The sequence below is a fragment of the Giraffa tippelskirchi genome, chromosome 4 (genome assembly GCF_054371585.1).
Source record: "Giraffa tippelskirchi isolate mGirTip1 chromosome 4, T2T-mGirTip1v1.2.pri, whole genome shotgun sequence".
Taxonomy (NCBI): Eukaryota; Metazoa; Chordata; class Mammalia; order Artiodactyla; family Giraffidae; genus Giraffa; species Giraffa tippelskirchi.
The window spans coordinates 193,949,992-193,964,810 of NC_137278.1; the positions used below are offsets into that span (position 1 = coordinate 193,949,992).

The following is a 14,819-nucleotide window of genomic DNA, read 5'->3' on the forward strand; positions in this document are numbered from 1 at the left end:
TCTGAGGTTATTGATATTTCTCCCAGCAATCTTGATTCCAGCTTGTGCTTCATCCAGCCCAGCATTTCTCATGATGTACTCTGCATAGAAGTTAAATAAGCAGGGTGACAATATACAGCCTTGACGGACTCCTTTTCCTATTTGGAACCAGTCTGTTGTTCCATGTCTAGTTCTAACTGTTGCTTCCTGACCTGCATACAGGTTTCTCAAGAGGCAGGTCAGATGGTCTGGTATTCCTATCTCTTTCAGAATTTTCCACAGTTTATGGTGATCCACACAGTCGAAGGCTTTGGCATAGTCAATAAAACAGAAATAGATATTTTTCTGGAACTCTCTTGCTTTTTTGATGATCCAGCAGATGTTGGCAATTTGATCTCTGGTTCCTCTGCCTTTTCTAAAACCAGCTTGAACATCTGGAAGTTCACGGTTCATGTACTGTTGAAGCCTGGCTTGGAGAATTTTGAGCGTTATTTTACTAGCGTGTGAGATGAGTGCAATTGTGCAGTAGTTTGAGCATTCTTTGGCATTGCCTTTCTTTGGGACTGGAGTGGAAACTGATCTTTTCCAGTCCTGTGGCCACTGCTGAGTTTTCCAAATTTGCTGGCATGTTGAGTGCAGCACCTTCACAGCATCATCTTTCAGGATTTGAAATAACTCCACTGGAATTCCATCACCTCCACTAGCTTTGTTCATAGGGCCTTCCTAAGGCCCACTTGACTTCCCATTCCAGGATGTCTGGCTGTAGGTGAGTAACCATATCATCATGGTTATCTGGGTCATGAAGATCTTTTTTGTACAGTTCTGTGTATTCTTGCCACCTCTTCTTAACATCTTAAGCTTCTATTAGGTCCATACCTTTATTGAGCCCATCTTTGCATGAAATGTTCCCTTGGTATCTCTAATTTTCTTGAAGAGATCTCTAGTCTTTCTCATTCTGTTGTTTTCCTCTATTTCTTTGCACTGATCACTGAGGAAGACTTCTTATCTCTCCCTGCTATTCTTTGGAACTATGCATTCAAATGGGTGTATCTTCCCTTTTCTCCTTTGCCTTTCTCTTCTCTTCTTTTCACAGCTATTTGTAAGGCCTCCTCAGACAGCCATTTTGCCTTTTTGCATACAGTGGAAGGGAGAAATAGATTCACAGGATTAGATCTGATAGAGTGCCTGAAGAACTAAGAACAGAGGTTCCTGACATTGTATAGGAGGCAAATTATTTCTACTGCCACAGTAAATTAGATATCATTTTACTCTAAGTGGTGTCTTTATTATAAGGAGAGAACAATAAGAATCTTACATATCTCAGCTATTTTTTTGTGAGAAATGAAAGATTAAGTTAAAGTATTTTTAATTTAGCATGTATTTGATTAGAGTCTGCTTTACGGTAAGGTGTTATTCTATGGATGGTAGATAAATGGTAGAAAAGTAATATAGTAATAATCAATGAAAATTTCCTTCCTATATGTCCCAAGACACTTTCACCTTCATTGTCTCTGGGGAACAAGCTAGTCCATGCTTCAGGGAGCCTGCAGACCTAGGACAGAGACTGTCTATAGATTCTTTAGGTTTAAGACAAGTGTCCTCTCCAGAAACTTGGTGACAATTTACCTGTAAACTTTATCTTCTTGATATCCTTATAACATGAGCAGTAAAGGGGTCGTTTTTATCTGGAGTACACAAAAGAGGTTGATATCTAGAGATGACTGGGGATTTACCCAGACAACAGCAGCAAACACAAATAGAGTGTTAAATTCCATGTAAGATGCTATTCTCAGCAAATTTACATATATGGAAAATCTCATCCTCAAACAATATTTTGAAGCAAATTCTATGATTATTTTCAAGGAAGAAATTGAGGCACTGAGAGATGTAGTTAAAAGTGCTGGAGTGTTAGTCTCAGGGATCCAGGTCATGAGTCTTTTTTTTTTTTTCTCGTAAAATTGGAGTGTAATAGCTTTACAATTTTGTGTTAGTTTCTGCTGTACAGTGAGGTGAATCAGTCACATGTATACATATATCTTCTCCCTCTTGAGCCTCCCTCCCACCCCCACCCCCCATTCCACCCAACTAGGTCATTACAGAGCACCGAGCTGAGCTCCTTGTGTTATACAGTAACTTCCCAACCAGATACCATTTGACACATGGTAGTGTAGATATGTTAATGCTACTCTCTCAGTTCGTCCCACCCTCTCCTTTTCAACCCTGTGTCCACAAGTTTGTTTTCTACACCTGTGTCTCTATTCCTGCCCTGCAGATAGGTTCAGCAGTACCATTTTTCTAGATTCCATATATATGCATTAATATCTGATGTTTAATTTTCTCTTTCTGACTTACTTCTCTCTGTATAACAGTTCACTGCAGCAACTATTCCAGCCAGGACAAGGAAGCAAACTAGATGTCCATCAACAAATGAATGGATAAAGAAGATGCGGTGCATACATACAAAGGAATATTATTTGGCCATAAAAAGAAATGAAATTGAGTCATTTGTACTAGTGTGGATGAACCTGGAGTCTGTCATACAGGTCATGAGTCTTTTGATATGTGAGCAGTGGGGTTGGTCAGTAAGAGGTAGAAAGGAAACTCACAGCTCTTTTTTTTGTAGTTTTTTTAAATTTATTTTTAATTGAAGGATAATTGTTTCACAGTGTTGTGTTGATTTCTGCCATATAACAGCGTCAATCAGCCATAAGCATACGTGAACCTGAACCTTCGTCCCACCCCCTCATCCTATCCTGCCTCTCTAGGTTCTCACCGAGCACCAGGTTGAGTTCCCTGTGTTGTACGGCAACTTCCCACCACTAGCTGTCTATTTTACATATGGGTCACAGCTCCTCTTTACTGGAGACATGCTGCTGTTGCCAGCCTGACTATTCCTTCCACTTACATGTAGCTCTGGTTGCCCTTCTCTCCAGTGAAATTCTGCAGTCCTAAAAATGGTTTTTGTCTTAAAGGCAGCAGATAGCAGCCTATCCTCCTTCCAATTTGAAAATCCATGTCACTGTCTTCCCATCCTACCAGTTTGGTAACACAGTGCCTGGCAAGCCCAGCAAATGCATAGAAAGATTTTGCCAACAGTGAGTTTGAAAGATCACGTTTACTCATTTATTAAAAAGAGTATCAGTTAGCTAAAATTGCATCATCTCCCCAGTGATTTATTGATTTTTCTGTAGCATTTACTGTCACTCTAAATTAAAAAAAAAAAAATAGAAAGAGAGAGAAAGAAAAAAAATGACAAATGGAAATGATTTTTCTTCAGCTTGTTCTCCATTCTTTACAGTTTTGTCCTCTGTTGCTCTAAACCAATTTTGTTCTTGGTAATTAATTTGAACAGTGTCAAAGAAACATCTGGAAAGCATTGAGGAATATTACCAAGTGTAATGGCAAGATAGGTTTTGTGTCCTAGGTAGCTGGTTTTACAGCCCTTGCACTCGTTTACTTCTGCGCTGGCTCGTAGGCTCATTATTACAGGTTTTTGAAGGATCTGTTGCAAATGTGATCATAATGGAGTGATCACTTTAAGCAAAATTTCTTTTAGGTAGAAGATCTTAGTGCGTACTTCTCACAGATGAAATATTTCCAAGTGCTGCAGTTAGCAGAAGAAAGGTCGTTGTCTCTGAGATATCCACAGTCCTGATTAGTTGACTGAGGTCCCTGTCTTGGCAACCTGGAGCGGCAAGTCAGTGTATCTGAGGTTAGGTGTGGGCTTACGGGGATGTTCTTTGGGCAATAAAATGAGAGATGCACAGCTTTTTGTTTTAATCTGTCACCCTCTTGTGGTAGTTTTTCCCTCCTTCTTCAATAAGAGAGCTATTTTCTCAAAATAAAATGTGCAAATATTATTTCAACGAACAGCATATTTTTAAAAATGCTTGAATACACAAAGATAGGCTCTAATTTCAAATCTCTTTTCTGACTCTTAATTTTCAAAATATGAGGGCACTGCTGACCAGTCTCCCCAGTTCTTTCTGAAATCTTACTATGAGAATTGCTTAATTAGCACTCTCTCTGTTCAGTGATACAAAGGAAATGTACTTGATAATCACATAATATTGTTCATTCAGACTTTCAGATTTTGATTTGAATGTGCTCGCGTGGGGCTGAGAAGGAGAAAGGTTTAGAAGCCACGTAGCTACTCTTTATCTTGGCTTGGATTCCAATCAGAAGCCTACGAAATTATCATGCTCATTATGTCTCCTGGAGGAAATGTAAGGTATAAGATAAAATGAATGGCTAATTTCCCACCTGTGTCTAATTCTTGGACCATTTCCCTTAGAGACTTACAGGTCAGCGGAAGGAGAGGACCCATCCTGCCAAAGCCAAGGTTGGTCCGACCCGTTCTGTGACAGTCCCACCCAGTAATCATGGTTTCTTTTGATCTTCTTCAGGCTGCCCGTGATAAAGTCCTATAGGAAACAAGACTTGAACAGTGAACCAAGGTTGGAGTGGTACTCCAAAACAAACAAAAAGCTAATAAACTACCGTGAAATAGAAGTGTGATATTTTGCCTCTACAAATGTAATTGGAGCTTGAAGCCTGGAAAGAGAGAGACTTGAAAAAAGTATACTTTCCCCCTTACTGCTAAATGATCAAGGTGGTGTTAAAAACTATGAAAAAAATAGGCATCTGATATCAAAATAATTTTAATGGATTCAGAATTTGGCAGATAGTATGTATATGTCTTTTCCAGGATACATCAGTGTGAGAAATAGTTTAGAAGACTCCAGAAGCAACTTAACTGCAGGCATATTTTGTAGGAATAAATGCTTCTAACTTTTGTCACTTAATTTGCACAGAAAAATAGTGCAAACCCAAAGCTGTCATTCGCTAGTCCAAGTTGCTTTGGTTTATTACATATCCTTAACAAATTGTTCTATTATTCTTATAAAAATGAACTTTGACTAATTACTGAATATAGAAGATCTACATTTTTAATAAATTCAGAAATGTGTAACTGTGCTTTCTACTTCACACACAATTTATGGGTATAACGATTTCAAGGAAACATCTTACTCATTAAAATATTAGTAAACTAGGTTTAATGTCAATTAAACAGTTCATTTAACAAATGTTTATTTTCACAGATCTGTCCATTTCATGATGTCATCTCACTTTTTGTACTTCTACTTTTCATGATAATTGTTATAGTTTACTATACCTCCCTAAAGTATTGAAATTTTAAATTTAAAACAAATTAAACATATATACAATCATAATATGTGCATATCTAGGAGTGGATTAGCACGTTACAAAACGGAATTTCTCTTACTCCCTCACCTTTTTGATTAACAAAGAACATAGAACTAACATATTCTCCCTGATTTCTGAATAACTATCCTGTATTTTGTTTCTCCAATTAAAAGGAAAACAAGCCATGCCAATTCATACTTTGAATATTAAACCTGTTTTTTTCCCAACAAATATACCATTGTTACAGAGTATTAAGGAATTCTATGAGAATCAGTCTTTTTATTTCATAGGTATTTTCAGAATGATATGAAATAATAAAGCAGTGTTTACCATTTCTTCTTTGCTCTCTATTTGCAGAAGATCAGAGCTCTCCTTCCAACAATCCTCTCTACTAGTGTGCCAAATTTTCCAGCTTTCAAAGACATGATAACAACTTTCTCCATTCTGAATCCAGTTGTTTGGACAAGGGCTGCAGTTATGGGCTTCAAATATAAACATTTCATTAAAGTTATTGTAAAAATATTGGTAGCTCATCTCTGCAAAAGAACCCCTTGTATTATTACCAGTGAAGCTGAATTCTTTCCAATGGTCCCCAACTTTTTTGGCACCAGAGATCAGTTTCATGGAAGGCAATTTTTCCATGGACCCGGGTTTCAGGGTGATTCAAGCACATTACATTTATTATGCACTTTATTTTTATTATTATTACATCAGCTCCAGCTCAGGTCATCAGACATTAGATCCCATAGGTTGGGGACCCCTGCTTTAACCCAATGACTCATATGATGCAATTCTCAGCAATTTAAGCTCCTTTGAAGCGAATACAGTAAGATTTGTACAATTACTTCCAAATGCAATAGGTCTGTAAGAGTTTAAGATAAAATTAATTTGGGAATATTTTTCCCAGATTGTTTCTCTTCTATAATAATTGATCTGATTATTCTATTTTTAGATATCTTTCCTCCTTTTAACCTTACATCATTTATAATCTTCACTTGTTTGCTTATTGTTTTGTGTCCATTAATATTATTGGCCCAATATAATTGAGAATGTACTGAGCCATTAGGTGAGCAGAGTAGTAAGCCTCAAGTTGATGTTTAAATTCTGAGAGTCAAGCATGAAAATGTTTCTCATATAATGGAGAGAACAAACAGTGCACCTTGAGGACTGATTTTAAAATATGTAGGTGAGGAAAATTGAACAAGTGACCAATACATTTAATTTAGGACTTTGATATAACTAAGAAGTAAGTCTTAATGTTTCACCAGTTTTACAGAACTTATCTTAAGAAAAAATGTATTCATGAAAGAAGGATGCTCAGATGTGTAAAAGGGGAACCAAAGAGCAAGACTTTGACCAAGTGTTTCTAGCACAATTTTATATAAGGAAAGACTCTGATACTTCCAGAACTGTAGTCTCCAGGGAAAAGCCTTCTACTTAGGGTCACGAATAGTTCATTATCTGTTTCCATGGCCCAGATGTCAAATTATTTAGGGCTCGTCAATATCCTTTGAGAAGGACTCTAATCAGTATCCTGAATATTGTTAAAGTTATAGCATAAGCAATGCTGACAATGGCAGTTGAAAGGCTGAGAACATGCTGGATTTGAATTAATCTCCAAAATGGACTTTGTTACTGATTTAAGCGATCATGTGACTGAGCGACTAAACAACAACAACGCTGGTTAAGGAAGGTTGATGATTCAGAGGTGGGCCTATTCCATGCTTTCAGTCGTCCGTCCGTAAAACGTTGTATTTTTTTAAGCATTTACTTGACTAAATCTCAATTAGAAGGAACTACCTGGCTTATTGACAATTACTAAAATGATAGCCACTACAGAGAAGTTAATGTTCTAAATTTTATGTGAAGGCATCCGAGTGTGTGTTCAGTTGTACCCAACTCTTTGAGAACCCATGGACTGCAGCTCACCAGGCTCCTCTGTCATAGAATTCTCCAGGCAAGAATACTGGAGATACACATAAATTTGAGTGATTGGATAAAATATAAAATGCTGCTTTTTTTGTTTAATCTTACCTACTCATCTCACACATTGCATTTTGACATTTGACTGTATATTTTCCTTTTTTCTATTTCTTGGAACCTCAGTATTTTCCACATACTATTAATGTAATGTGGGCTTCCCAGGTGGTGTTAGTGGTAAGAATCAGCCTACAATGCAAGAGATGAAGAAGAAGTGAGTTTGATCCCTGAGTCAGAAAGATTCTCCTGGAGGAGGGAATGGCAACCCACTCCAGTACTCTTGCCTGGAGAATTCCATGGACAGAGGAGTCTGGCGGGCTACAGTCTGTACAGTCACAAAGAGCTGGACACCACTAAAGTGACTTAGCACTGATGTATGTGTAAATGACATTGAACTGAAGGGCAGATCAAAAGTATCTCTCTCCTATTTTTTATGAAATCTTCACTATAATTTACAGAGAAATATGTGTTGCTGTGGGTTTTTTGGTTTTTGTTTTGCTGTTGTTGTTTTGAGGAACTGGTGTATACATTGGTATCTGCAGAGTGAAAATTGATTTTATATCAATTACCTGAACTGAAAGACTTCTGCATTAAGGTTTGGCAATACGTCATCTGTAGGTTGGGGTTTCTCTTCCACTGTGTGAAGTTGAGCAGTGCTCTCTCCTGTTGGATGAGTTTCTCTTGCTGCTTCATTATAGTAGTGGACGTCTGAAACACTTCAAACAATAACAACCATTCCTGATAAAATACTGACACATAACAAAATAAACCTTCAATGAAGACTGAAGAGAACTATGTACTACTCATTATATTTGTGATTTAAACCTACAAAGGATGTCTATTTAGGTGTTTTGCCCATTTTTTTTATTGTGTTGTTCGCTTTTTGATATTGAGCTACATGAGCTATTTGTGTATTTTGAAGATCAATCCCCTTTTTTGTTGCTTGATTTGCAAATATTTTCTCCCATTCTTAGGGTTATCTTTTAGCCTCATTTATGTCTTTCTTTGCTGTGCAAAAGCTTTTAAGTCTCCACTGTTGATTTTTGTTTTATTTTCATTATGCTAGAAGGTGGGTCAAAAAAGATCTTGTGATTTATGTCAAAGAGTGTTCTTGCCTATGTCTTCCTCTAAGTTTTACATTGTCCAGCCTTACATTTAGGTCTTTAATCCATTTTGAGTTTATTTTTGAGTATGGTGTTAGAGAATGCTCTTATTTCATTCTTTTACATATAGCTGTCTGGTTTTCCCAGCGCCATTTATTGAAGAGGCTGTCTTTTCTTTAGTGTATATTTTTGCCTCCTTTGTCATAGATTAGGTGACCATAGGTTCATGGATTTATCTCTGGGCTTTCTATCTTGTTCCATTGGTTACATTACTGGTTTTGTGCCAGTACCATACTGTCTTGATGACTGCTGCTTTGTAGTATAGTCTGAAGTCAGGGAGTCTGCTTCCTCCAGCTCTGTTTTTCTTTCTCAAGATTGCTTTGGTTACTTAAGGTCTTTTGTATTTCCATACAAATTGTAATTTTTTCTAATCATGTGAAAAAGGCCTTTGATGATTTGATAAGAATTGCATTGAATCTGTAAATTGTTTTGAGTAGTATAATTATTTCACAATGTTGATTTTTCCAATCTAAGAACATGGTATATCTCTCTATCTCTTGGTGTCATCTTTGATTTCTTTCTTTCATCAGTATTCTATAGTTTTGCCATTACTGAAAAATCTACAAACAGTAAATGCTGGAGAAGATGTGGAGAAATGGGAACCCTCCTACAGTGGGAATGTAAACTGATACAGCCACTATGGAGAACAGTGTGGAGGTTCCTTAAAAAACTAGAAATAGAACTACCATATGACCAAGCAATCCCACTCCTGGGCACATACTCATAGAAAACCATAATTCAAAATACACATGCACCTAAATGTTCATTGTAGCACTGTTTACAATAGCCAGGGTGTGGAAGCAATCTAAATGTCCATCAACAGAGGAATGGATAAAGAAGATATATACAATGGAATATTTTTCAGCCATAAAAAGGAATGAAATAGTGTCATTTGAAGAGACATAGATAGACCTAGAGACTGTCATACAAAGTGAAATAAGTCGGAAAGAGAAAAACAAGTATCATATAATGTTACTTATATGTGGAATCTAGAAAAATGATACAGATGAACTGATTTACAAAGTGGAAATAGAGACACAGATACAGAGAACAAACTTATGGATACTAAAGGGGGAAGGGGAAGTGGGATGGATTGGGAGATTAAGGTTGACATATATACACTACAATGCGTAAAATAAATAACTAATTAGAACCTGCTGTATAACACAGGGAACTCTACTCAGTGCTCTGTGGTGACCTAAAGGGAAGGAAATCTAAAAAGGGGGGAAATATGGATACATATAGCTGATTCACTTCACAGTACAGCAGAAACTAACACAACATTGTAAAGCAACTATATTCCAATTAAATTTTTTTTTTTAAAAAAAGCTACAAAGGATGTACAGCAAAAAAGCTCTTTGCCATCCCTGTTTCCTTACTCACTCAATTCCAGCCCTTTAATGCACTCAGATTTATCAATTTCTTTTTTATTCTTCCAGAGGTGTTTTGAAATTTACATGCAAATGAATATAAAGTTCCCTCAATCTTCTTTACACAAATGATAACAATCTTTTTACATGGTTTTTCACTTTTCATTTGATCACTTAAAATCTATTTTTGACATAATACTATGTTAGTACATAAAGAGCTTTCTCATTCTTTTGTCTATTGGATTCTATTGTATGGATATACCATGATTTATTTTAATAAGGCTTCATTGACTTTTACACTATTTGTAATCTTTTGTTATTGTAGAAAGAAATACTGTAATGAGGAACCTTAGTTACATATAGTTTCACACATGTGTAAGTATATTTGTAAGATAAGTTAATAGGTCAAAGTTTTGTGCATTTACATTGCATTAGATATTTCCAAATTACCTTCCATGTATCCTGATACAAATTGCATAGGTTTGAATCTCCTTGACTTTTACACTACTACCACATTCACACTTCTGACATTTCTGTTCACCAAATGTATTGTCCCCATTCCACCCCATCCCCTTGCCCTGTTCCACAACACCAGTTGGGTGTCCTATAATTTAATTTAATTCTGACACTATCTTCCTGGAAATAGCATCAGTTTCCAGAGGTTAAGAGCTCAGTCCCAAAGACTGCTCCCCACCTCAGATGCCAATGCAAGTAGTAGATTCCCAGGTTAGCATGACTTCTTTTTGATTTGGCTACAAATTAGAAGTTTCCATGACTCCCTCCTGGGTTCTATTCATTTGCTACAGCAGCTAATTCATCACAAGCTAACTCCTCCTAAATGGAGAAATGATTTGCCAAGGCATACAAAACATTAGAATTATCTAGAAAATTACTCTTCATCACTGTGTTTCTAAGCATATTTCTTTGTGCTAGCATAAGTGACAATAAAGGTTCTTGGTCTTTTTTCTGGAACCTGTGGTTCTGTAATTGTTGCATTTTATAAAAAATTCATTTGCTATATATAAAAACATGTCTTCAATTTGAACTGAAAGAAAAAAAAGGAACTATGGCAAAATATTTGCCCTAAACAAAGTTCTCACATTTGCCTTAAACATACTAACTTGTACCTTGTCTAATATAAACTGAAAAGTTCATAATAAAATAATCTGTATAATTTAGAATAAATGTATATTAGAAAAGGAAGAGCATAGTACTGAAAACCTTTCGAACTGAATGCTTTGGCATATTAACATAATTCATAAACGGGATCATAATATAAGCAATTATTTGCATCATTTTTCGCAAAGAGACCTATGGTATTAGATTTGAGTTCAACAGCTTGCCATTGAACATTACAAGTTATCAGTGGCATCCGAGTGCTTTAGAGAGTTATAGCTAATGAATATCCCATAACTTAAATAAGGAAATCATTATTTTATATCATTTATATTTATTTAGATGTTTCTAATTGATTTATTTATCAATTTATAAGTTATGAGGTTCCAGTTAAAATGATATGCATACTTCTATGTAATGCTACATGTAGTATGTAACCTATCTATCTATAGATTATTTTGAAGATATCTTTTAATACTTACATTTGATGCCCAAGAAAATGGAGGTTGCTAATGAGCCAATGCAGAAAATACATAAGATTACCATCACAAGACACCATACTCCTAAACAAGGAACAGAGGCAATGAAATTGATTTAGAGAAAGTAGGGGAAAGAAGTGGATCAGGAAAGGACTAAACTGAGTAAAATGAGGAGGTAACATTGTAACTGTGTATAACAGGAAACTGCTGCTACTAAGTCACGTCAGTCGTGTCCGACTCTGTGCGACCCCATAGACGGCAGCCCACCAGGCTCACGTCCCTGGGATTCTCCAGGCAAGAATACTGGAGTGGGTTGCCATTTCCTTCTCCAGTGTGTGAAAGTGAAAAGTGAAAGTGAAGTCGCTCAGTTGTGTCTGACTCTTCACGATCCCACGGACTGCAGCCCACCAGGCTCCTCCGTCCATGGGACTTCCCAGGCAAGAGTACTGGAGTGGGTTGCCACTGGGAACTCAAACTCTTTGAAATGCAAGTCATAACTTGGAAAAATACCAGCTTGGACAGCTTTCACAATCTACTTCTCTTATCCTTGTATGACATCACCAGCTCAGTAACTTGTTAGATGTATTCTCTTCCAACAGTCTTTTAGAGATGATGGCAAACTAGGCAGTAGGCTTTCATTTTTGACAGCAAAAGGGCTGTTTCCAGGACTTCTTGGCAGTCTAGTGGTTCAGAGGGCTTCCCTGGTGGTTCAGAGGCAAAGAATCTGCCTACAATGCGGGAGGCCCAGGTTCGATCACAGAGTCAGGAAGATCCCCTGGAGAAGGGAATGGCAACCCCCTCCAGTACTCTTGCCTGAAGAATTCCATGGACAGAGGAGCCTGATGGGCTACCATCTATGGGGTCTCAAAGAGTCAAACATGATTAAACTACTAACACTTTCAGCGGTTAAGAATCCTCTTGCCAATAAAGGGGACACAGGTTCGATTCCTGGTCTGGAAAGATCCCACATGTCACGGAGCAACTAAACTCCTGCACTGCAACTACTGAGCCTGTGCTCTAGGTCCCATGCTCCACAACAAGAGAAACCACTGCAATGAGAAGCCCGCACACTGCAACTAGAAAATAGCTCACACTTGCCACAACTAGACGAAGTCCACACGCAGCAAGGAAGACCCAGTGCAGCCCCCAAAACAAATAATAAATAAATTAGTTAATTTAAAAAAGCTTTCTCCAATCTCCTCATCTTTGGTCGGTGTCATCTGAGCATGATTGACTCAAAGGTCTTTCCCTTTGAACGTGTGATTTTGGATAAGGAACACTTTTAAAGACAATTTTGCAACAATTCAGGGAGGGAAAATGAATGAGTGATTTGTTATATTCTTAATGCTAGTGAGAGAAAAAAGCATACAATTTATCTTGGGCTAATGATGTAGGCTGAATAATGACTCTGCCCAAAATGCCTATGTTATAATCTCTGGAACCAATAAATATTTCCTTATGAGGAGAAGGAGACTTTAAATGTATAATTAAGTAAAGGATCTTTGAATGGGGAGATAATCCTGTTTTATCTGGCTCTTATAAGTGAGACATAGATCAGAGGAACAGACTGCCATATAATAAAGAAAACCAAGACACATTTGAAGATGTGCCACTGTAGTTGAAGATGGAAAAGAAGCCACAGGTTAAGGAAAGCAAGGATGCAACTCTAGAAAGTGGAGAAGACAGGGAATGGTTTGTTCCCTAGAGCAGTGTTGCCCAATCTTTTGGCACCAGGGACTGGGTTCATGGAAAATAGTTTTTCCATGGACCAAGAAGGTGGGGATGGTTTTGGGATGATTCAAGTGATTACATTTGCTGTGTACTGGAAAATGGTTTTTCCATGGACCAAGAAGGTGGGGATGGTTTTGGGATGATTCAAGTGATTACATTTGTTGTGTACTTTATTTCTATTATTATTGCATCAGCTCCAGTTCAAATCACCAGTCATTAGTTCCTGGAACTTGGGGACCCCTCCCCTAGAGCCTCTCTATGGAAGGTAGCCCCATGACACCTTGGTTTCAATCCAGCAGAATCCATTTTGGACTTCTGATCTCTAGGACTATAAACAAATAAAGCTATGTTGTATTATGCCCCTACGTCTGTGGTAATTTATTACCTAAAAAAAGGAAACTGATATAAATATTTTATATTAAAGACAGAACTGACCCAAGCAGATGAGTGTTTCCAACTTTTCTCAACCTATGTTTTCTCTTTTATTTCTTAGTATTTATCAGATAATTTACAGGATGTTTTTTATGTGGGAACTAAAATTACACAAACTGTGTGAGTTCTTTCACTCATTTTCCAAATCCAGGAATTCTTTGTCTTTTCAGCAAGAGACAGAGAGAGAGAGAAACCCAATATACTACATATTTGTCAAGTCCATTTCTCTTTTCCTTTTTCACCTCTGCTTACACTTCCTCCACTTTATTTCATTTTTAATATTAGCATATTATTATACTTTTAAGTAGGTTATATCAGATTATAAATATCACCTTGGGCTCATCATAGAACAGGAGAAAAGAAAACCCATAAACCAAAAAGTCTTAATGTAAATAGTTAGAACTGGTTACCTGAATTTTTGGTGGAAGACAGATGTTTCTGATAAGGGTTTGCTGTTGAAGTATCCCACTGAAGAGAGGTGTATGTTTCATCATCCTGCATGTCTGGGATGCTTTGATGGATAAGGCAGTTCACATGAGAGGCTGAGATGAATATCTCCTTTTGTAGTCAGGAGCAGATTAATGCAAGAACTGAAATTAGCTACCTTTCACACCCCTGGGAAAACATGTTGAGTTTAAGGAATAGAATAGATGCATCTTCATCCAGAAAGTAGAAGTTTATGAAGTTTTAGCCAAAGCATAACTTGGTAAAGAAGGAAATGAGAAAGAAACTGAGCCAATATGGCCAGTTACAGATTAGACTATTGCTTTGGTTTCTACAATGTAGCAGATGTTGAAGCTGATAGTACTGGATTACTGTCAAGATGAAAAGGATGGAGAATGAGCTTATATTGGGGATAGGATGTGAAGATGAGGATGACCTTGATAGCAAAGACTGAAGATAACGCACATTGGGCAAACCAGCATGGAAAGAGTTGTACATTGCTGTACATCCTTAAACAAGGAAGCTGGGAAGGATTTAATTCCTAAAGTAAATGTACACACTATATATTAGTTGGGGTGATGCAGTTGCTGTGACAAATAAACCTCAAAATACTCGTTGTTTAAGGAAAAGTTTATTTCTCACTTACATAACATTTTGTTACCTAGTCCAAGCTCCCTCTGCTCACCACACAACAGGCCAATTAAATGAGAGATGAAGTATTGAGGCAAAGAATAGGAGAAGATGGCAAACAAATGTCTCAAAATAACCATCTTATGGGGACTGAATACCAGGTTCTTTTATAGAACAGATGGGATGAGGATGAGGAGGTAAAATAAAAAAGGCCATCAATCTTACAAATATTTCCTGGAATGGCCAGTCTCTGTGGAGTGAGGGTGGGGAATGTGTTAATTTCTTCC

General features: G+C 37.2%; 1 protein-coding gene across 4 annotated transcripts; it reads right to left on the minus strand.

Moving 5' to 3' along the window:
* Positions 1-3,084: 3,084 nt before the first annotated feature.
* Positions 3,085-14,038, minus strand: LOC145545301 (C-type lectin domain family 9 member A-like). 4 transcript variants are annotated; one of them, XM_081589426.1, is made up of 6 exons: positions 13,869-14,038; positions 11,299-11,379; positions 7,737-7,883; positions 5,518-5,669; positions 4,282-4,403; positions 3,085-3,664 (listed from the first exon to the last, which is right to left on the minus strand). In XM_081589426.1, the coding sequence occupies exons 1-6, from the start codon at positions 13,957-13,959 to the stop codon at positions 3,532-3,534; spliced, it is 726 nt and encodes a 241-aa protein (XP_081445552.1). In that variant the 5' UTR covers positions 13,960-14,038; the 3' UTR covers positions 3,085-3,531. The 4 variants fall into 4 exon arrangements, with proteins under 4 accessions (XP_081445552.1, XP_081445551.1, XP_081445554.1 ...); XM_081589425.1 differs by having other exon boundaries at positions 7,737-7,916; XM_081589428.1 differs by lacking the exon at positions 11,299-11,379.
* Positions 14,039-14,819: the final 781 nt, after the last annotated feature.

Excerpts from the sequence above, each read along its gene's own strand:
- LOC145545301 (XM_081589425.1), bottom strand. The coding sequence starts at position 13,959 with ATGCAGGATGATGAAACATACACCTCTCTTCAGTGGGATACTTCAACA. Across the intron at positions 7,917-11,298 it reads CATTTTCTTGGGCATCAAAT|TATTTTATCAGGAATGGTTG; the intron begins GTAAGTATTAAA and ends GTTATGTGTCAG. Across the intron at positions 5,670-7,736 it reads GCAGAAGTCTTTCAGTTCAG|CCCATAACTGCAGCCCTTGT; the intron begins GTAATTGATATA and ends TTATATTTGAAG.